This window comes from Phragmites australis, chromosome 20 (genome assembly GCF_958298935.1).
Source record: "Phragmites australis chromosome 20, lpPhrAust1.1, whole genome shotgun sequence".
NCBI lineage: Eukaryota > Viridiplantae > Streptophyta > Magnoliopsida > Poales > Poaceae > Phragmites > Phragmites australis.
Genome location: NC_084940.1, coordinates 18,584,808 through 18,606,875, shown reverse-complemented (window position 1 = coordinate 18,606,875; position 22,068 = coordinate 18,584,808). Strand labels below are relative to the sequence as shown.

At 41.7% G+C, this 22,068-nt stretch overlaps 1 protein-coding gene across 2 annotated transcripts; it reads right to left on the bottom strand.

Moving 5' to 3' along the window:
• Positions 1 to 2,366: 2,366 nt before the first annotated feature.
• Positions 2,367 to 20,619, bottom strand: LOC133901644 (histone-lysine N-methyltransferase TRX1-like). 2 transcript variants are annotated; one of them, XM_062343077.1, is made up of 25 exons: positions 19,860 to 20,616; positions 19,708 to 19,759; positions 19,552 to 19,626; positions 19,042 to 19,255; positions 18,317 to 18,437; positions 18,134 to 18,238; positions 17,788 to 17,987; positions 16,779 to 16,871; positions 16,560 to 16,657; positions 14,591 to 14,749; positions 13,897 to 14,022; positions 13,761 to 13,808; positions 13,563 to 13,680; positions 13,429 to 13,494; positions 13,283 to 13,344; positions 13,131 to 13,187; positions 12,986 to 13,054; positions 12,688 to 12,877; positions 6,855 to 7,118; positions 6,097 to 6,158; positions 5,321 to 5,398; positions 4,016 to 4,111; positions 3,199 to 3,302; positions 2,983 to 3,123; positions 2,367 to 2,770 (listed from the first exon to the last, which is right to left on the bottom strand). In XM_062343077.1, the coding sequence occupies exons 1-24, from the start codon at positions 20,357 to 20,359 to the stop codon at positions 2,985 to 2,987; spliced, it is 3,096 nt and encodes a 1,031-aa protein (XP_062199061.1). In that variant the 5' UTR covers positions 20,360 to 20,616; the 3' UTR covers positions 2,367 to 2,770; positions 2,983 to 2,984. The 2 variants fall into 2 exon arrangements, with proteins under 2 accessions (XP_062199061.1, XP_062199062.1); XM_062343078.1 differs by lacking the exons at positions 2,367 to 2,770; positions 2,983 to 3,123; positions 3,199 to 3,302; ... (1 more) ...; positions 5,321 to 5,398; positions 6,097 to 6,158 and adding an exon at positions 6,178 to 6,633 and having other exon boundaries at positions 19,860 to 20,619.
• Between the last annotated feature and the right edge of the window lie 1,449 nt (positions 20,620 to 22,068).

Here is a 22,068-nt window from a genome sequence, read left to right as displayed (position 1 = left end):
TGTGTCGACAAGCTGCAAGTTGCTGGTTTTTTAAAACCCTGGTACAACATGTAGACACATGCGTACAAATCATCACACGCAAGCACTCACACAATGCTTATCGAAGATCAGAGATGTGAAATTTAAATATTGACAAAGTCATCATAGGTGTTTCCCTGCTGAGGGGTACGTAGTTTTTTATTGAAAAAATTCCTCCTTTGTGAGATAGATCGAAGCAAATCTAGAGTATGATCCCTAGTGGATAGGATGTACAACCAGCTCTACTAACCATCCAACCCAAGTCTTGGTTCTCGGGTGTTTAAATGTAACTTAGTTGTGAGATTGATTGTGATACTTAGTTCTAAAGAAAAAGGAGATTACGAGAATGCATGACTCAACGATAATCTGATAGTGTAAAGAGCATGACACTTGACCCGCAAGTGTACACAGTTATGATACTTTTCCTTTGCCTTCCATTTGGCACTCGTTCGTGGAATTCAATATTTTTATCTCCTTGTAGCAATTAACCATTTTGAATTACTCCATTGAATCAATATAGCTCTGGTTTGCCCTAAAAAAATATAGCTCCCCCTTAATCAATAAATTTTCTACTGTCCACTTGGATTTCCACTTGATTTATTCTAAGGACCTTTTCAGCAAGTTTTTTTTTCCTTTTGAGACCAAGTAATTTCCCCTTCATTAAACATTAGGACTACAATTCCACTGCAAACATTGCAGTAGGAAAGTTAATGCCTGGATATGGTAAGAATCATCAATCCTGGTGGCCGAGACATTCCTTGCACAAAGATGAGCAGCACGGTTAGCAGTCTGCCTTACATACACTAACGAAAAACAGGAGAAACTACTTAGCTCTTGAATAACGGCAAATATTGTCTCAATCTCCAACCGACGGGCAGTTCCGGTGTTCCACAAATTCACAAAAGACTGAATCTGTTGCCAATATTTCGTGATCAACACCCACTAAAACCCAGTCGGTTCAAAAACCTTAATCGTAGTCGATTTCAAAAGGCTGATTGGGTAAAGGATTGTCTAGTCGGTTTTTGCTCAAGCAGGTGACTCAAAACTTCATTGTCGGTTTTTAAGCAACTATCACAATCAGTTCTAGATGCCACGCCAGTTGACTGGATCTTATCCTAGTTGGTTATTAAATAGAATCGTCTATGATATTTAAATTGCCACCATCAATTCCTTTCAAGAACCAACCAGAATAAGATCCAGTTGATTATCGTAAACAACCGAACATGTTATTGTAAATATCCCAGACGGTTCTTGACGAGAACCAACTGGAATAATCTCCCATTATATCTTCTTTGAGCAGCTCCTGTTTAGACCGAGCAGAGCTACCGAACAGTAGTTGCTCGATCTGAACACAAACTACTCGGGGGTAGTGGCATTTTCCAAGATTTTAGTGGAGGATGCTCGAATTTTTAGTAGGCTTTTGTTTTTGGTGATGAAAGGTTATTAACATTGTCTAGCTATCATGATTCCATAGGTTAGATCTAGACTTGTTAGTTAACTAGGGTTTAGATGTAGTATGAGATACATCATGTTCTAGCCATTTAGAGATTGGGTTTTAGATCAAATTCATGTGCCATTCTAGAGATCTATATGAGTCTCTAGCTTTCTAACAATTTGGAGATTCCCAATTTTGCTCCAATTTAATGAGATCTAGATCCAATTATGAAGATTAAAATTCAAGGAATCTAGAGTCCCTCAAAAGTTTTTGTGTGTAAGAGAAACACTAAGAAATTTCCAGAATACCTACCCAAACTCTCAATAGACGCCGTTGCACTCGAGAGGTTTAGTTTTTTCCAAGCGACCAGAGTCCCTTTTGACAAATTGTTTTTGGAAATAATATTATTTTATTAGAAAATTGTAAAAAATTATTATTCAAAATGAGAAATTTATTGAAATAGTTGTCATTCAACACTCTAATTGCCACTAACCATCTATCATTGCCACTAACCTATCATTGCCACTAACCATCTATCAGCAATCGGAGCACTCAGATTGCCACTAACCACCTATCAACAATCAAAGTACCGATATACCATTTGACACACGTGAAAACTTGTCGACACACCAATTGCTAACAGATCCTATATCCAACAGACAATATTAAAAAAAGTTTATAATTTATTCATACCATATCTAATGAAGATAATCTTTATATAAAAAATCATACATATCGATAATATCTATAACTTTACAGTTAAATACTTTTGCATTTGAATCCATTTAGATGCCAAAAAGTGATTAAAAATTTCAGATCTAATTTTTCAAATTCGAAATATACAAGCTACTAAACTAGACTATTTCATGGTAATATAGTTAAAGTGGATGTTTTGCTTCCTGCGAAATTCGAGTAACCACAACATTGCTGCAACAATTAAGCATGGCAAAAATTCCAACCATGTACCTTGGTTACACTTGACAGGCCATCGCAAGATCATTTAAACGTACCACCCCAAAGTGAACCAATTCTGATGGTCAATACGGTGAATCCAACACGATGAATGACTGAATTACATGTAAACACTTCAATGACAGCCTGCATAACTGATTTGAACTGTCGTTGCCAAATTGGATTGCCAAACCTATGAGTAGCTATACAATTACATTGGCATTCCATTCTAAAAGAATGAGAAGAATGATCAGAATTCCTAGAATAAACTCGGTAATTTTTTAGAATTTGACAGTAAGCGCCGGCAAGAGCACCGCAGTTAACAGATCAGCAAACCCAAGCCTGTGTCATCTCCCAATACTCTACCTGACAAAAACAAAACCTGCCATTAGTGTGGCAAATACAGAGGAAAAGAACTGCTTTCTTAAATTTTTTTTAAAAAAACTCAATGCACACCTTAAGAAACAAGCAAAAACTGTGCAAAAACCAATCACTTAGGGTCTAGTTTTTATAAAATGAAATCAAGTAGGAACTTCACATTGGCACAGACGCAGGAAGGCAGGTCTTTGTACACTGACCTTTAGTTTTTTTTCTGAAATAATTCACTTCTCGTAACCCTTATTTTAGCTGACTGCGCCTCTGCTTCAACATCATTAACAACTCCACGGCATTTGGGGAATCCACAATAACAAGGAAGTCGTTGGTCACTTGAAAAAAACCTGAAGATGGCATCAACATGATTGTCTAAACTATAATGTTAAAAAGGTCAAAAGCAGAATTATAATCAATCCGACCTATAATCATATGTCAACTCTTCCCATGGATTTATGTCCCGCTTTGCAAAAATGATGATGTGCTCGTCCCCAAGAACAGTTATGGCGCGCGAATAACAGTTGGGCTGCAATGGTTAATAAAGGAATTATTATGAAAAACACCATGCAAAAACTCATCTTTGAAAAACAACATACACATTCCTTTGTTATTCTTGCAACTATTAAAATCTAAACATCAAGATATCACTAAGCATCAAAAAAATGGTAAAGAATACTCAATGGCTCACAGCTATTATTTGAATGAACAACATAACACAGTACAATAATAGGTTTCTGTTAATAGTAATGCCTATTATAGTAATATGGTACACAGTTATGTTTCTATCAATAGTTAATGCCACTGAAGATTTAGATCAACCCGTTTGGCATTTGCTAAGATCATAGAAGATTATTCCCAATCTTTTCAGGAGAAATATAAATATTTCAAGAGAAACCATGAATAATTATCATGTGCTTTCTAAGACCTATGCTTGGCTCAACAGTGTTCAGATTACATTTTGTTCTACTGTTGTTTTCACGTATCTGAGAAGGCTAAATATGACCTGAATAGGCAGAATGCATGGTCAACATGAGCCTGATGAAAATATTTATGTTGGTTATACACATGTGCGAAGAATATAAGTAGAGAATTCAAGGAAGCATCAAACCAAGGTTATATGACAAATAAACAACCATATTGAGAAATCGATGTATTGTCATCAGCATATAAGAGATTATGTGATCTGAACTGCAAACAAAAAATGGAAAGCCCTTGCAGTACGAACAAATATTTTCTCACCTCACATGAGTGGTTGATCAAATGGGCTATGCTTCCTGCCCGTGTAGCATCTATAACGCGCTCATCATCTATCCTGAACATATATGTCCCAGCACCCTGCATGCATGAGTGTTATGACTTGTGTGCAATTAACATAGAAGTACAGAGTTTAGATCAGAGCTGTTTGCTTTCAGTGTTATAAGAACTGAACAGACCACTGACTCTGCTGAAGTGTCTAGTCAGGGGTGACCAGTTGGACCATGCTTATTAAATTAAACAGGGATAGTTATTTAGACGGTCGTATAAGTATTGAACTTTGCTGCGTTGAAAATTTATTATCTATGAAACATATTTATGAACATTTATTTAGGTATTTATTCCCACAACGATATATTGATTTTTCTTGTTTATACAAATTGATAGCCAGTTAACCACTGCCATTTCTTTAATTATCAATTAACTATTTAGTTAATTATCAAAAGAAATCAATCTATCTATGTGTTTGGACTATGCCTCAACTATTAGCAAAACATGAGTCAATAAGTTTTAGAAAACTAGAGTTGGTTAGTTCCTAGCACTAGGCTGGTACATCGTAGGAATGTTGTCCTGTGAGTAACTATCTACCAGCCATAATATGGGCAGTAAACCAGTATCAACAAGGGCAGGCCAACAGCAGCCGATCTCAATACTTTTTACACTACTTACGGGGGATGGCTAAGATGCAGGCACCTCAGAGACTTAAAAGTCAATTTCATGTCCATTATTTTCTTTATATTATCATACTTCCTTTTCAGTTATCAAGATTATGTATGTTTTTCATCCCTGCTACCAAGTAGAATGATAAATGACTTTTTCTTATTCACTTGTTAATTAATAATGTAACAGCAAATTTTCCAGTCTCCTGTGTCAACAAACTAATTCTAGCTAGTCCTAATATATCATTAGCATATCAAATGATTATTCACAAGCCTAAAACTAGAAAATACAACATAGCATCCACTGCTACCTCTAAGCACAAAACAATATGGAAAGCTTCATATAGCAGCCAATAGCTGCAATAGCGTTATAGCTTAGTGCTCAGAAGGATAAACCACTATAGCCCAGCAGCTAGACAGCTGCAAGTGAAAAATCACTGTGCGACAAAATTATTTCAACTGACCAATTTACTATCCATATTAATCTTTTGACAGCAAATTGATTATCAATCAACAGTGCCTTCATGTAACCAGAAGATCATGATAAAGCAGCCATATTTAAAGCTGAAAAATCTAGTCATCCACATTTATATAAGAAAAATTATCCGCAACCAAAAAAAAAAGAACTTGCCACTAGTGAGTTGTATATTCGCCGCTCTCTGATGTCTGATATCGGTGGTCTAACGATCTCCCCTATGTATTCAATCATCTGTAAAAGTAGTAGCAAAATCAGGAAAGTTAGCTCAGTAGCAATGCAAAAGTGCAAATTTAGCGAAATAGATCGTTATAGTCTACTCCGATTTCTACTGCCCCGTATTGATAGTCTAACAAGGAACTGCCAAAGTCTTTTATTCGTATGAACAAGTAGATGCAGGATAGGGAAATTAGCTCAGTAGCAACACAATGTGCAAATTCGGCAAAATAACATTGCAATCATCCTCGACCCACAGTGACACAACAAGCACAAATTTGCCTAAATAGCATTGCCTTTAGCCCTTTAGTTTGTCCTCTCGACCAGAGGCCAACATCTGGCACTGTATGGCTGCTCCCACGAACCAGAATATAGCAGTTAACTACCACTCTGCTGAGTAGCCATTATTACCCGCAACTGATTGGCTTATCATGTCAACATTAGCGGGAGTGGCTTTTCTGTATCTTAATAAAACGACTGCACCTGATTGCTTCTGGCCACTACAAACTAATGGAAGAACAAACAGCAATGCTATTTTTCCCTTTTTGCTGTTTGCGCTGCAATTGGGCATTGGAGGATTGCAGCGTTATTTACTTATTTATCTGTAGTTGATCCTTGGCGAAATTACAGACCAATTTTTCCATTCAAAGGAATCAACTCATTATTAGAAAAAGGCATTTACAACCTTTTTTAAAGGGGACGTTGAAGTAACATACCATATCTCCTGCCTTGTGCGCAACCTTTGCAAAGACACCAAATCCATGAATTCTTGATTTTCCTATCAAAAGTAGTACAATAAATATATAAACCACAATTCACAGAAGCAAAAGTGACTATCATAACATTGACAAATTACGTCTACCAAATACAACATTTCAATGAAAATTTAAAATGCCATAATTCTGATATTCCTATCCAAGAGCAATACTGATCACACCCTCATAAATCATTAGAGAATCCCTGCCCAGATCTGTAATCCTCAGAATTAGTAGGATTTATATCCTATTCCACTCCAAACCACCAAACCCCAGGTCAATACTAAATTTTAAGTTACAATCCATCCACTGGCATATCTCTTTTGTAGAACTCATGCCAAAATCTGCACATTTGCAACCAGAAACTGACAGATTTGTGTCAACAACTTGTCCATTTCTTGCTATAGGCTCCACTGCTACTATGCAGAATGATCCATCCAATATTGACATCAGAGTTAGCACAACAACATCAATGATGAAGCACGACCATCGTCCTCTCTTTAAAAAAACACAAGATGTTTAGAAAAAGGCATGCTTTCTCTGATTAAAATTTAAAAGAGGAAGCAGATGGGGAAAAACAAGTGATTAATATCACAAAGAGAATATTATCTTACACTTTGCTCAAAATTTATTTTCTGGCAATAAGATATGAAGACTCAATCATCTGCAGATGATTATGCTATGGAAATACAGAAGGATGACAAATGAACAGAACTCACCAAAAGTTAGTCTCTTCCTGAATGTGGCCTTCATGCTTGTATATTTTTCAACCATAGAAGACACATTGCCAAAAGCTTCTTGCTGCACAGCATCCGACAAGCCAGCTGGTTGAATTGGTTCACTGCAAGCATGATTGCCTACTCTATCTTGGCAGTAGCCACTGACGATATAAGGCATATTCTCCACATATAAACGTTTCAGAGAAGCAGTGGCCATAACTTGAGGTTGCTTTTGGCCCCTTCTCCGATGGAAATTATAGGGTTCTGATGAAGGAAACAGGACATGCAGATATGAAATAGTATAAGCGAACAAGATAGTTCATCAAAATAATAGGGGGAACTTTATAAAATAAAAAGTTGTTAAATTAAAGGATGAAAGAGAGCAGGAGATGGAGCCGTTAGACCCCTCTAGCGACTCTACAGGCGACACCTCAAGCCACCACCTAGATCCACCAATCCACCCCCAATCCATTGATTTCTCACCCTCCCATCCAGAGATCTTCAACCTCCAGCCTTCCTCCACTCTCCTCCCTCCGGATTTTGCCCACTTCCCTGAGTTCTTCGTCCTGGCGACAGAGCAGGCGGCCAACATCCTTTCAGATCTGCATGCGTCGTCTCTAGATGTGGACTTGTTTCCTCCCTAGGTGACAGAGGATGGCACAACGGACGACCATGGCAAGGCGGCGGAGCAGGGACTCCAACCTGAGCCGTCACTTTGTGTTTCCTCCCGAAGGCACCTGTCAGCTCACGGTGCTCCTGCTGAGGGAGTAAAGAAGGCATCATCAATCTCTTCCTGAGAGCGGTAAGGAAGCGAATGACGAAGCAAGTAGCGAGCCATCTTCCCATCAAGTCAGGACTGCTGATCAGAACCACCCCAACATTCTCTGCAAATAGCAAAAGAAAAGGAGGGCTTTGAGGAGGAACTTGGCGTAGTCCGAGAAGTTCTACAGAAGCTTCGACAACACCCCACCTTGAAGAAGTGTTTAGTCCAACTTCTAGCGGCGCCACTTCTACCTTAGGCTGATCTCAGCAGACACAAGATCAATCTTGCTCGGCGCCCCTTCCCTAATCCAGTGTTTTAGCTAAGTCCTCGACCTCAAACCCTCGGGAGCGCTAAGCATTCTTCCATGGCAGCCATCCCCAGCACCCCAGGGCTTTCTTCGTGCTCCTCCTTGCTCGAGGTTGTGTCAGAGTGTAGGGTGGAGCCTGCTCCCGTGTATGCACCTTTGAACTCCTTTGCGCTGGCCAGCCTGGAAGCTGTTGCGCAAGGGACGGCGCTCGCGGCTCCCGACGGGTCGCTCACACTCACCAACCTGCCCACAGCCTTAGCGCATGGGCTGTAGTCGCCGCCCTCTATGCCGGCCAGAGCGTAATCTGCTACTGATGAGATTACGCCGAAATCGGTCCAAGTGTACTCCCGCCAACGACATCACATGGCGAGGCAGAGCCCTCCTACGCTTGTCCCGACTGATTGTGTAGGTGCTCCTCCAACGCTAGTACCTTCAGCTCGGCAAGTGTTCTTCTCCCAAGTGTCTCGTCCGGTAGATAGCCTCCTGTCCTAACCCATCATCCTTAAGGGAAGAAGAAAGGGTCCACCCCCTGGCTCCCTACCCTGGCGCAGCCGTCGTGTCGCGGGGGTCAGACCTTCACCTAGTCCTGGCGTGACGGACGCTCAGATGAAGGTCATGCGTAGTCTAGGATTTGTTTCGGAACGCGACCGTATCAACCAACAGGCACTTGATGCCTATAGCATTGTTTTTGATTCACCTCTCAACCGTGCACAGATCACAACTTTGGCCGCCATCTTTGGGTGGTCGTCGGAGGAGGCTAATCAGGTTAAGGCGACGGACAACCTAGTGGGAGCATTTTGAGTGTCAAAGTTCCTTTCTCTTGGTTGTTTTTCCTACACAGTTTTCCCAATGGATCCATTCTCCATTCTTATCTAGAATGCGTGTGGCCTGAACCAGCAAGATAGGCGTAAGGCGGTCAGGGATGTGGTGATAGCCGACATTGTTTGCTTGCAAGAAACGAAAGTCGCAACTCTCACTCCTCAGCTCTTGCTCTCATCCTTGGGTGCTGATTTTGATTGCCATGTGACTTTACCAACAGAGGGCACAAGAGGCGGAATCCTTATTGCATGGAAAAGTGCTATATGTCAGGCTCTTGCGTCAATGTGCAAAATTACTTGGTTTCAATTCAGTTTGCCGAGCAGGAAGGCAACAATTGGTGGCTCGCAGCTGTTTATGGCCCGCAAGAAGATGCTGATAAGTTGTTGTTTCTACAAGAGCTAAGAGATGTTCGTGCACTATGCGTCGGGCCATGGCTAGTAGCTAGGGATTTTAACCTGATCTACCATGCTTCTGACAAAAACAACGATAATCTTAATCGGGCTACGATGGGCCATTTTCGATGCCTGTTGGATGATATGGAAGTCAAAGAAATTCCTCTGTTGGGTTGAAAATTCACTTGATCAAATGAACGAGCATCCCCAACCCTTGTCAGGCCATATCGTGCGTTCTGTTCTACAGACTGGGAAGACATTTTCCCAGACTCCTTGCTGCAAAGCTCCGCCTCCTCAATCTCGGACCATTGTCCTTTGTTAATTGGCATGAAAGTTTACACCCGAGGCAAACGTCGCTTCCACTTTGAAAGTTTTTAGCCCAATTTTGAAGGGTTCCATGATGCGGTGCAGCAAAATTGGGAGGCTCCTGTTTCAGCCACTTGCCTGCTGGAACGTCTGTTTGTTAAGTTGCAGCGGTTGAGCAAGGGTTTGCAGAGTTGGGGCCAGTGCAAGGTGGGCAATATAAGATCGTAGCTTGCCATAGCTAAGGAGGTACTTCATCGTTTGGAGATTGCTCAGGAGTCTCGGCAGCTTGCTCCCGAGGAGGATTGGCTACGCAAGAAGCTGAAAATGCATTGCCTCGGTTTAGCATCCCTTGTGCGCACTATTGCAAGATTGCGCTCCCGAATTCACTTCTGAAAGGAAGGGGATGCCAATACTTTTTTCCATCAATAGGCCCGTTACCGAAAACTCATGGCCAAACTCATGGCGGAAGATCGCGTTGTCACCAAGCAAGAGGACAAACATGCGGCTGCTCTTGAGTTCTACTCTAATTTGCTTGGTACAGATGAACAGAGAGATGCCACTTTGAATCTCGAGGAATTTCATTCGCAACACTTTGATTTGGAGGCACTTGATGCATTATTCACTAAGGAGTTATGGTCAACAACCAAGGATTTACCTCAAGATAAGGCGTCGGATCCCGATGGGTTTACCGACCGTTTTTACAAGTCATGTTGGCCAATTAACAAGCATGACTTGTTGCTGGCTCTGCTAGTCGTACAAAAAGGGAGAGGGCCAAGCTCAGGTTGCTAAACATAGCCTTCATTACCCTTTTGCCGAAGAAAATTGATGCGGTGCAAGTCAAGGACTTTCGTCCTATAAGTCTGATTCATAGCTTCGCAAAATTGGTTGCTAAGATCATGGCCAATAGACTCACCCTGAGATTACCTTACATGGTCTCTTGCAACCAAAGTGCCTTTGTGAGGGGTCTTTGTGAGGGGTCAGTGCATTCAAGATAATTTCCTACTTGTCCAACAAACCGCCAAGAGTCTACACACGATGAAGGTGCCCCATATCCTTCTCAAATTGGACATTTCTAAGCGTTTGATTCGGTGTGTTGGCCTTTCTTGCTTGAAGTCCTACGAAGATTGGGTTTCGGTCAACAATGGTGCAACCTGTTATGCCTTCTGCTAACCACCTCCACTACTTGGTTTCTTTTAAATGGTGTGCCGGGTGAGGAAATCAAGCACCAACGAGGGTTACAGCAAGGGAATCCTCTCTCCTCTATGTTATTTATCTTGGTGATGCACGTTTTGAACTCTCTCACCAGTCGTGCTTGCCAAGATCACATGCTTCAACCGCTTTCCATTCGAGGGTTGCAACATCGGGTCTCCTTGTATGCGGATGATGTGGTGCTCTTCCTCCGGCCAGTTGTGGATGATTTGGAGCTAATCAAGCAAGTTCTACAGCTTTTTGGAGAGGCTTCCGGTCTTCGGACGAACATTTCCAAATGCTCTGTGTCACCTATCCGATGCAAAGAGGAGATGGTTGTTTTGCATGAGCTTCTCCCTTGTGAGGTGAAGGACTTCCCTTGTACCTACTTGGGGCTTCCTCTTTTAGTCAAAAAGCCTACCAAAGCGAAGCTGCAGCCACTCGTTGACAAGGTAGCCAACTATTTACCGGGTTGGAAAGCATCATTGATGAACAGGACGAGCAGATTAATTGCGGTTCGAGTTGTTATCACCACTGCTCCCATTTATCAAATGATCGCCATGGATCTCCCTAAATGGGTCACCAAAGCGATTGACAAAATACGAAGGGGGTCTCTGTGGGAAGGTCAAGACAAGGCCAATGGTGGCAATTGTGTGGTATCTTGGCTTCGGGTACGTAGGTCAATCCAATTTGGTGGGCTGGGAATTCATAATCTCACAACCCTGGGTTGGACGCTTCAAATGCGATGGTTATGGTTAAAGAAGACATAGCCTAGTCGGCCATGGGCTGGGCTGCAAGTACAGGTTCACCAAAATGCGAGAGCATTGTTTGTCATGGCTACTGTGACCTTGATTGGGGATGGGTCCAATACCCTATACGTTATTTTGGACGAATTGGTGGCTGCATGGTAAGACCATTTCTGAGCTCGCCCCACACCTCATAGCTTTGGTTTCACGTCGCATCAACCAAAGAAGAGTCGATCAGGCCCTCAACAACCGTACATAGGTGGCTGACATTAGGGGAGCTCTCACAGTGCAAGCTTTGGACGAATACCTTCAGCTCTGGGTACTTGTGGAGGAAGTTTTTCTACAGCAAAGTTCCCCGGATCAGCACGTTTGGAAGCTGTCTAGTTCTGGTACCTATTCTAGTAATTCGGCCTACCGTGCCTTTTTTGAAGGATCTATCATATTTGCCTTGTGGAGGTGCATTTGGAAATCCTAGGCACCGTTAAAGTGCAAATTCTTCATTTGGCTTGCGGTGCTTAATCGTTGTTGGACTGCGAACAGGTTGGCCAAGCTTGGGTTGCCTCACCCAGCGTCCTACCCCCTTTGTAACCAAGCTGATGAAACTATTCAGCACTTGCTTGCCTCTTGCGTGGTGGCTCGGCAGGTGTGGTTCTTTTTCTTCCAAAAGCTTGGGTTGCAAGGTCTAGAGCCGCAGCCTGACACGGCTGTTTTCTCCACCTGGTGGTGCCGCACAATCCATGGTATTGCCAAGGATCGAAGGCAAGGAGTCAATTCTTTGATCATTTTAGTGGCCTGGGAGATTTGGAATCGTAATGAACGTGTTTTCAACAACGCCACTCCGAGTGTAAGCTTGATAATTCAGACAGTTGAGGAAGAGGGAGCTATGTGGTGTGCGGCTGGAGCTCAGAACCTCCGGAGTCTCGTCTAGGTGTCTTGCGGTGTTGATTCTTGTTGGTCGTTTTTTCTTGTTCCTAGCACGTATGTTCTGTTTAATCTGAGTTTGTGGGGGTGTGTGAGTTTGTATATCTTTGTACACGCAACTCTCCTGCGCGTTCGAGAAAAAAAAAACAGCTATTAAATTCGCAACATAACTACGCAACTTCAAGTCACATGATACTACAAGGAGTCAAGGATATTCACCAACAAACCAAAATAACAACAAATACCTGAATGACAAACCCAAAATCTAACATGGGACCAAAGTCCATAATCAAGATCACAGTTAAGGTGATTTTCTTAATGCGCAGTCAAATTTAGCGTACAGAGAACATTAAGAAACTCCCTATCGAATTAGCATTGCTTGTTCTCTTACCAGTCCTTGCACAACCAGATGATGAAGCCAAATCCGTCTGAACTACCTGAGCACGCTCAGCAGGGTCACTTTTTAGAGATGGACGTTCAGTAGATGGCTGTCTGTGCTTTTTGCAGTACGAGAGTAGACGAATGCATGGATCCTCATCCTCATCAAGTAACATGAGGTGGATTTTATCATCATCTTCAAGCTAAAAATTACAAAACAGAAGCACATAATGGAAATACATGTTAATTGGAGGCATAAAAATTGGTTCCCAGGAAGGAAATATGCCACAACATAAAGATCAGTAATGTACCTCAACGCAAAGATCAGCAGCACGTGCACAAAGAGGGTGATACGCAACACGACAGGTAGGATGAGAACACTATGTTGATGCAAGAAAAAGAGTCATAATATGTTTTGACCATCGGAACAATAGCTTAAACAAATTCCTAATGTACCTGTATACAAGCTCCATAAGAAACTCCGCAAATGCTGCATAGAAGTTTCCAACGGTCCTGGATAGACAACTCAAACAGATGAATGATGTTTCCACAGAAATGCTTAAATATTGAAATAAGTTCACACCAAAAGCAAGGAGAGGGGGGAAGACCTTGTTAATTCTGCTCAATCCATCAATTGGTTCCATTCTCTTTACATCTTGTAAACAAGTTTCTGCGACAGAATCAAGATTGAGAGAACTAAAAGCATATTATGCCACAATATCACTAAAACCAAAGATCAATGAAGTGATTATACCAGGAATCCAGATAGCACATGCAAGATGAGCCCAACGGCCATCTGTTGTAGGTTTCATTGCACCGCCTAAAGAAAGTTTTACATCCCATAAGTATATAACTCATTTTGCAATAAAGTGCAATGCAAGTGCGTACCTGTGACTGGACATAGACAGCATCGTGGGGAGACACGAGGTGCACCAGGACGACACAAGTTGCAAAGCCAAAGTACTCCGTCCAATGGTTCTAATTCACCATAACATCTAGCATGAACCTGGACCATGTTTTAAGGCATTTGTAAACATTTACACATTTGATAGCCTTCAGAGAGACAGGCAATGAAAGATTCCATACCATCATACGGCACTTGTCGCATTGCAAGAACAAGTTGTCTTCGTACTCCTGGAATGAAAAGGAGATATTAGTAACTTTCAAATTGATTACTTATCTACTGAATAACCTGCATGAAAACCGGAATATGATTATTTACCTCATCCATATCACAAACATTGCAATAGTCCAGATCTTTCCAGTTAACATGAACAGCTCTATAACCCAGGATAGTGTCCCCGCCATTTTCAAAATATTTCAGACATGACCTTGCATTGGGCAATTCCTAACATAGGCAAAATTGAACTTGTAGTTTCAGAAAACAAAGGATGAAATCCATTATCCACCAGAAGTCCATTGGTATGAAGTAAAGAAAAGAATGCAAAGGCCTTGAATCTTGATAATGAATGCTATTAATGCATGGGTTGAAAGATTTCCATTTTTCATGAGAATAAAACAACTTCCGCATAAAATGAAAATAAAACAACATGCAGCATGTAGCGTATCAAATCACTGAGATCAAGGAATCCTCCGAAATGCACCATATAATTAATTAAAAAAAGGGATTGAAAACATGCACATTGACCACTCAGTTCAAAAAAAGGGGTAACAGCAAAGTGTTTGTATGGAAGATTGCATAAATGGCAACAGTATGGGTGGGCATATAAATTGACCTGAAATACTGATGACAAAAGGTTTAGATAGAGACAGGGATGACTGTGAAAAGGAAACTAGGGTATAAAACAAATAAAACATATGGATCAAAGATGAATCAATTGTCTAGCCCAATGCATTACTTGACAAAATAAAGAATAACAGATAAAAGAAAATCTTGAACAGATATTGTTTGAAACCTGAATAAGCTGCCTTATCTGCGGATTTGAAAAGCCAAACATGTAGGAACCAGATCTTTGGCAAACATTTATTTCCAAATCAGTGGCAACATTGCACTGTTTTTCCTTTATTCTGCAGTATATCTCTTTCCAACATGCATTTGGAGTAGATCCATCAATCTAATCATCATAAAGACTCGACATTAGGGAAACGCACACATTTGGAGCTACAAAATTTGTCATGATGCTGAATACAAAAGGAGTTTTGCAGATAATCCTCAAAATGCATTCTTTTCTATAAACATGGAAATAATTGATAAAAAAGGCAATAAGTATTACTGAATTGACTTGGGTAACAGACCACAAGTACCCAATGTTCTTAAAGGGGTAAGGTGAGGCGTAGCGACCCACCCTCTTCTTGTTGCCTAGGCGACCACCCTCTTCTTATTGCCTAGGCGCTTAAGGCAAGGCGAAACGGCGAGGAAAAGCAACGCCATATCCACACATATATCAGGTAAGAAAAGGGAAAATAGGAGCACGCCGCCGCCCAAGCCGCCGCCACCACTCACCACCTAGAGCAGAGCAAGAGGGATAACGAGGATCCTCACCGCCCTCAACAAGCACCTCTGCTGCCCATGAATAGTCCCCTCCCCCTACCTCTATCCAGATCGAGCGCGGCAGCCGCCACCTTCCAGATCAGAGCTGGAAGGAGAGCTGCGCCGGCCACCAGCGCCGGAGCTGGCAGGAATGGGGAAGGCGGAAGGAGAGCTGCACTGCCTGCTGTACCCCTCCCGCTCTTCCTTCTCCAGTTCTCTCTCCCTCTCTCACTTCTCTCCTCTTTTGGCTAGGCATCTGGGATGCCTTACCTCCCGCAACCGCCTTGTTGCCTAAGGCAATGCCTTTAAAACCATGCATGCACCATAACTTCTAATGGCAGAAATAGAAACTTTCTACCAGAAAGATAGATGTACCTTGAATCTAAGGCTCTCAACTAAAATTTAGCTTGACATTTAGAAGTTGAAAAATGTCAAACACTGTCACATTGAATGCATAACTATTTTTCAAGACCATGCACCAAAAGATGCTTTGTGTATCTTCACAATTCCATACTTTTGGCATGTAATAACTAGTGGAGTAATATATAAGCCAGAATCTTAGCTAAGCTTTAGCTTTCTTTTTTCAATTTTATATTCCAACAAGAAAACTAGCCCATTTTGGTGTGATATAAGGACAAGTTAAATCATGAGAAATGCACATCCAAGTGAAGTGCCTCTACTGCATGCAATCAGTTAATGTTGAAAGGTATTATGTTGAACAATTCAGAGCCCAAACTATACTTAGGACTTTGAGCATACAATGTGATACACCTCTAACAACAAAGCATTACAAAAAGTTCTACATTCCACTCTAGACATATAGAATCAGATCAACTCATCAAAAGATCAATTTCATGCCTATTTCTAAAAAATACGCAGATTAAATGGTGACAAATGGTGACAGCAGTCAAACAAGAATATGATGCAATCCTGCAACCAGGATTGCAGGATAACTACAATGACATGGTGAAGGAGCAGCTAACCAGAGGATCTAAAGGTCCATGAGTCACAATGCTACCTTAAAAGCTGACATCATAAATGGAACACCAACTTCTACTAAAGCATGTGTTACATCACATCTTATGCGTAACAACAAGGTTCTAGAGATGTATTTACAATGGTAAAAGAATAATACATATAGCCTATCAACAATTATTCTTAAGCAGCTCCTAAAACCCAAAAAAAGGTAGCTAGTGAAACAAGACAATGAGATAGCTATCAAGGTTAACTCCCAACAGTGTCAGTACTTTAGGTTTCAGGACAGTTGTCCCATACATGTCTATGCAACACATCTCACGACATGCCAGATTCTGAGAAATCATCACAACCAGCATATTTTTTTTCAAAATTACCAACAAGAACGGCATCAATAAGACAACTGTTAATCCACTTACCTGCACTCCGTCTTCTGAGGTCACCCTAAACAATGGACGTGCTTTTGTATCTGAGTTCCTCAGTACTTCCATTTTGTAAGATGTGACTAAATGTGGATCTGCAACAATATAATCATATACTAACTTTGATGCATAATCTAATGAGAGCATAACAAAATTCAAAAATGGAACACTAAATGTTGCAAACAGTTGATGACAAGTTTGAAGGTGAACAATTACCTTTTATTGACGTGAACTTCCTCAGAGCAGTATATCCTTCAGGCCATATATGTTTTTTGTTATGGAAATGGTCTGAATCAGATACTATCCTACCTGGAAAGGAACTCGCAACATAGAAGTTTGTCACACAAAAGAGGAAAGATTAGAGAGCAAATGAATACATTAGAATCAAAAATATCAACACAAAAAAGTTTGGCAGCACCACAAACAAATGCTCGCCAAAAGTTCCTAGCACTCTGAGTCTCACCAGCACAGGGTATATAGCATACCCCTGAAATGTGTTTGGTATCCAGTATCCACAAAGCAGGAGAACCAAATTCTTATTGGTCTCATGAAGGAAAATATTACGACCTTGCTGAACGTTAAGCCCATTAGAACAAACTGGCATTCAGTTTTAGCATCATGGCTCATATGATGAGTCCAAGATTCAAAAAGGAAAAAAAATCCTTGATCTTCAGAGTCAGTGAACTGATCAGGAAAAAACAGGGTGGCATCATCGCAAACAACCTTAAAACTTTACTCCCTCTGATGGCAAATATGACTCCATTAGGACATCGACACAGTCTCCAATATGGCACATTGACTAAAAATATCTAGAGAAAGATATGATTTCAAATAGAAGAGTTATATATTATGGTAGTATTTTTCATGATGAATCTAGTAGCATCAACCTTATGTTGCCAATCTATATGATTTTTTTTATATTGATGGTCAAAGCTAAAAATGTTTGACTTAGGACAAACCTAAATGGCCTTATATTTGGGATCAGAGGGAGTATATCATACAATTTAATCAAATAGAACGGAACTAAATTGGAGAAACATGCTTAGCAATCTTTTTGTATCACAAATTTCATTTGATGTAAGTATATAACTCAGCATCTGTACTGCTTCTATCTGCTCTGTTGTCGATGCCATAGTAATAAACTATCTGGAACTTCAATTTGCAGTGTACTCAGGAACAGAAATAGAAGAGGCTGCATTCCTCTTATTGTTTAGGGAATACATACCTAAATTGCTCACACGAAGATTTCCTAGTTCTATTTGAGTCATTTCAGCATAATCCTCTCCATTTTGTGTTGCTCTATCTTCTGATAAATTAGTAAAAGAGTCTACCCCGTCCTCACAGGATTTGACATCAGAACCATCATGTTGAACGGATTTCCGAAGCTGCAACATAATTTCCGGAAGCTGCTGTGTGCGGAGAAATCTACAGAATTTAAAAGAAAATCAAATAGTCATAACAACAAGGACCATGCAAGATGAAAGAATAACTTGCTGGTCTATCTATGTGCTCTGCTGCCCAGAAAATTTCAAAGATGGTTTACTTCTGTAAAATAGGTTTGGAACACATACTCCTTGGCTTCTTCTAAGCTCCGACAGAAACTTGCTTGCTTGCATTTGAGATGCAAGGAAGAAACAAGGCCATTCAGAAATGGCACAGCCTGCTTCAACTTAATCCTGCGAAGAAAACACATACTTGTAGTTCCAAGAAAAATGAAGTCAAATTGGTGTCAGAATTCTTTCTACAGGACCAACCTTGCAAAATCATGAGTACCAAAGAATTGAACAAGTATTGATTGGTCCAATCGAACTGGCTTCAAAGCCTTCGCAGGTACATTGGATTCATCCACCACAACAGCCGGCCACATTGCATGACCTGTTGAAGCACATCAGACTCCACTAGAGAAGACAGAATAATATTGGGGTGACTGAGAAAAGTGAGTGGTCCACTAATAAAGGAAAGAAAATGTGAAAGCACCACAAAAGAAACAAATTGAATATACCACATCTCTGGATGGAAGCCTTAAATAGAAAGGGAAGTGCAGGCTCCTGAGTTTATAGTTTAGGAAGAAAATGGCAATCAAAGAAAAAATAACTTAAAGGTCAAGTGGAAAGTGACCAAGATAAGATAATTCCAGACAACCAAATGAAAGATCATAAGAAGTAGGGCTCCCAAGGGCATGCAGGCTTCACAAATTGGAAACATTTTCTACAAAAAAGACTCGGTGAAATCATCTAGCACATGTGATGGAGCTCAAAAGACAAAACTGTGTTAGGAAGATAATGCAAAATTTCACCCAACAACAGAATAAATGAAGCACCACACAGTCAAAATTCATAAAACCTGTATTCTGGTATATTTGAATAGCAATTAAATTTCTGATGATATAATACAGAAGAAAACTAAAAGCCTGTCACCCTCAAATTCAAGTTAAATCAGATGAAAACATCAGTGTTCAGCGGTAGAGAACTCAGAATACCTGTAATTTTAGCCCACACAAGATCGCCTGGGTCAAGACCCTGGTAATCATGAAAGCTAACAGCAAGCGCAAGCAACTCATCATATCCCTTCTTATCTTGATTGGATATTCCAAATTTCAGATTCAGGGACTTCATTTCTTCAGAGGAAACAGAAAATTTTATCCTTTCATCTGCAAGGCTAAGGTCCTCTGCTTCACCATCATCATACTTTACCTGCAGTTCATTTAGGTAGAGTTCTCAACAACTGGTTATTGCACATTTCGTAATTCAGACAGTTGATGGAAAATTAAGAGGCAAATAATTAAATTTCAAACGTATCTAGCATCTGATACCTGAATAAAACTCAGAATTTGGAAAATACATTTGGAAAATATAGAACAAAATTTAGCATAAGCAAGCTTTATCCAATTTAACTCAGAATACATTTGAGGATCCTCGCAACCAACAGAACAATTTTAAGACCAAAAGAAGCATAAGCATCTTTACACCACCAAGGATAGAGAGCATACAGAATGCTTCTTGGTTGCTTCATTATACCCCGTGATGGAACCCTTGTACCAATCATCGTCCAGCGGCCAGAAAACCTGCACTCATAGGAAGAATTCAGGTCCTAACATCCCAGCATTTCCAAGAAAAGAAGAACAAACTTTCTAAGGAGCTCACACCTTGCACGCTAATCTGACAAATGCACGAGGATCCGCACCATCAATTTCCAACCTATGACAAAAGCAGCATCAATACTAGCTCGATTTTTCATTTTAGTGGAGTAATTTTAGTTGAAACCGTCATGCAAACATGATGCACATATTCAACTCACTCGACCCATCTCCTCCCGACCGACGACCCCTTTGGCCTGCCTGGCCGCCGCCTCTCAGGCTCGGATAAGCAAACCGTCTTCTCAACCCCTCCACCGCGCCTGGACCGCCCTCGCCGCCGCCCAGGCTCCTCCACGTCGCCGTCCCCGTCCCCATCCAATGCGGGCGGGGCGGACCCCAGGCCAAGCAACTCGTGCTTGAGGGAGCCCTTCCGCCTTGAGGGCCCAGCCTCCGCCTCCTCGTCCTCGTCCCGCTCCTGCGGCGCAGGCGGCGCCGTCGAGGGCGAGGGCGGCGTGTCCTCGACCCGCGGCTTCTTGCGGCGTCGCCGGTAGTACACTTTCATGGGGGGCTCGCCGTCGTCGACGCGGGGCTTCTTGGGGAGCGGCGAGCACGGGGCTGGGGCGGAGGAGGAGTAGACGTGGCCGATGGGGAGGTAGCGGATGGGGCGGTCATCCTCCTCCTCCTCCTCGTGCACGAACCCACCCTCCACGGCGATCACCATGGCTGCGGGCTTAGCTAGGGTTTCCACTCTCTCTCTCTCTCTAGGGTGCGGTGAGCAATGGTGACGATGGCGATGGGTTTTGGGGAATTTGGGGAGGGATGTTTTGCGAACCTCGCGAAATATTTTTGCCGTTTCCCGCCGGAGGAAGCCCGTCTCCCTCCTCTCTGTATCTCTCTCTGCCGCTTCCCCCGCGCCCCGGACGTCGGGGGCTGATGGGGATTTTCTCGATTTCTTTTCTCCGCAGCCTTTCCGACTCACCTCCGCTACTGTCTCCACTTGCCAGTGCGCCTACCCCACTTGCCAGTGCGAACGCTTTCCTCGGTTTCGGTTCTTACAATGAATCAGAGAAAATCTCACACGAAAACAATAAGGGAGATGCTAATTTTCAATGCCTGAAAACTGAGCTCTCTTCGAGATGAACAGAATCTGTCTGATATTGATCCAATTTATATGACTTTATCTTCTACCTCTGGTCATATTCTTCCTCTATATATTTGAGCCTCGTCTCGATCCTCTATCTCTTCGATCGTCTCTGATGGCTTTCCCTTTGTTAGATCTGCGCTCATCATCTGTCGCCACGCTAACCACTCTATTTTCATTGTCATCATTGCCCACCTATCATCTGCGATGCCGACCACCTCGCCGTAGCTCACCACCGGTCCCAGCCATAGCCCTAGCCTCCCTCTAACCCTTAGAGTCAACAATGAACCCCGAACCCTAACCCCTTGCCCTAAACTTACGGGCACCGGTGTGTTCACATGGTTGCCTGAAATACTTTTGAGTTGGGGAAAATCTCAAAAAGAAGAAGACATTTTTTGGATGAAGAAGAAGGCATTAAATCCGAGGAAGTAAAAGGAGGAGGTTCGAGGGAGATAGTACTTACCAATGCCAAGCAGTCTTCGTGGCGTGATCCATCTGCTTGAGTTTGCTTTTGCCTAGATTCGATATGCTGCCATGGTTGTCGAGATTGTTGTCCCCCTGTTTGATGACGAAGCCTGATGCCACTTTGCTCGACGATTGCCAAAGGGAACAAGTGTGGAACGGCAAAAGGAAGACGGCGAGGGAGTGATTCACCTATCAGGGCAGGGGTGCCTGCTTTATATGAAAGGGGCAGAGGAGAAAGAGGTGAAATATGGACGACAAACACATTCATTTCCAAAAATGAAACCAGCTACTATGTATCGGTTTGATTGACTCAATCCTAGCTTATTCTCGTTCTTATGTTACAATAATTTCTTTTTCAACTCAATCTAGAAATGTTCCTCATTAGGGAAAGTCTTAACTCAAATCCAGAAATGTTCAGTTGGATTGGTTTGAGTTTCAACTCAAACAAAAGAAATGTACAACTCGATCTCTAGGAGTTAAAACTCATTTTGGGGGGAAAATAGACTTGGCGAACAAGTTTCAACTTAATCAATAAAAGTTCAAGTCAAATAAGAAAAAATTCAACTCAATTCCAAAAGAATCTCACCTTGACACAAGAAAAGTTAACTCTACTTTAAACTCAAAGATAAGGTTAGGGCAAACAAAAAATCTCAGGCCCCTCCACCTACCCACCGCTATCACTATCCTTCTAAAGCTCGCATCGCCCCAAATTCGTTTTAGGGAGGAAGGGAAGGAGAATGATTCACTCAGAGAGGAAGATATTAAGGGCTTGTTTGGTAGAGCTCTTTCTTATTCAAATTCTCTGTTGAGAGTGATTCTTTGAA

Coding starts and splice junctions, on each gene's coding strand:
- LOC133901644 (XM_062343077.1), bottom strand. CDS start 20,359: ATGGTGATCGCCGTGGAGGGTGGGTTCGTGCACGAGGAGGAGGAGGAG. Junction 6,159..6,854: donor CAGGAAGAGACTAACTTTTG/GTGAGTTCTGTT, acceptor TACTTTTGATAG/GAAAATCAAGAATTCATGGA. Junction 5,399..6,096: donor CGCACAAGGCAGGAGATATG/GTATGTTACTTC, acceptor CTACTTTTACAG/ATGATTGAATACATAGGGGA.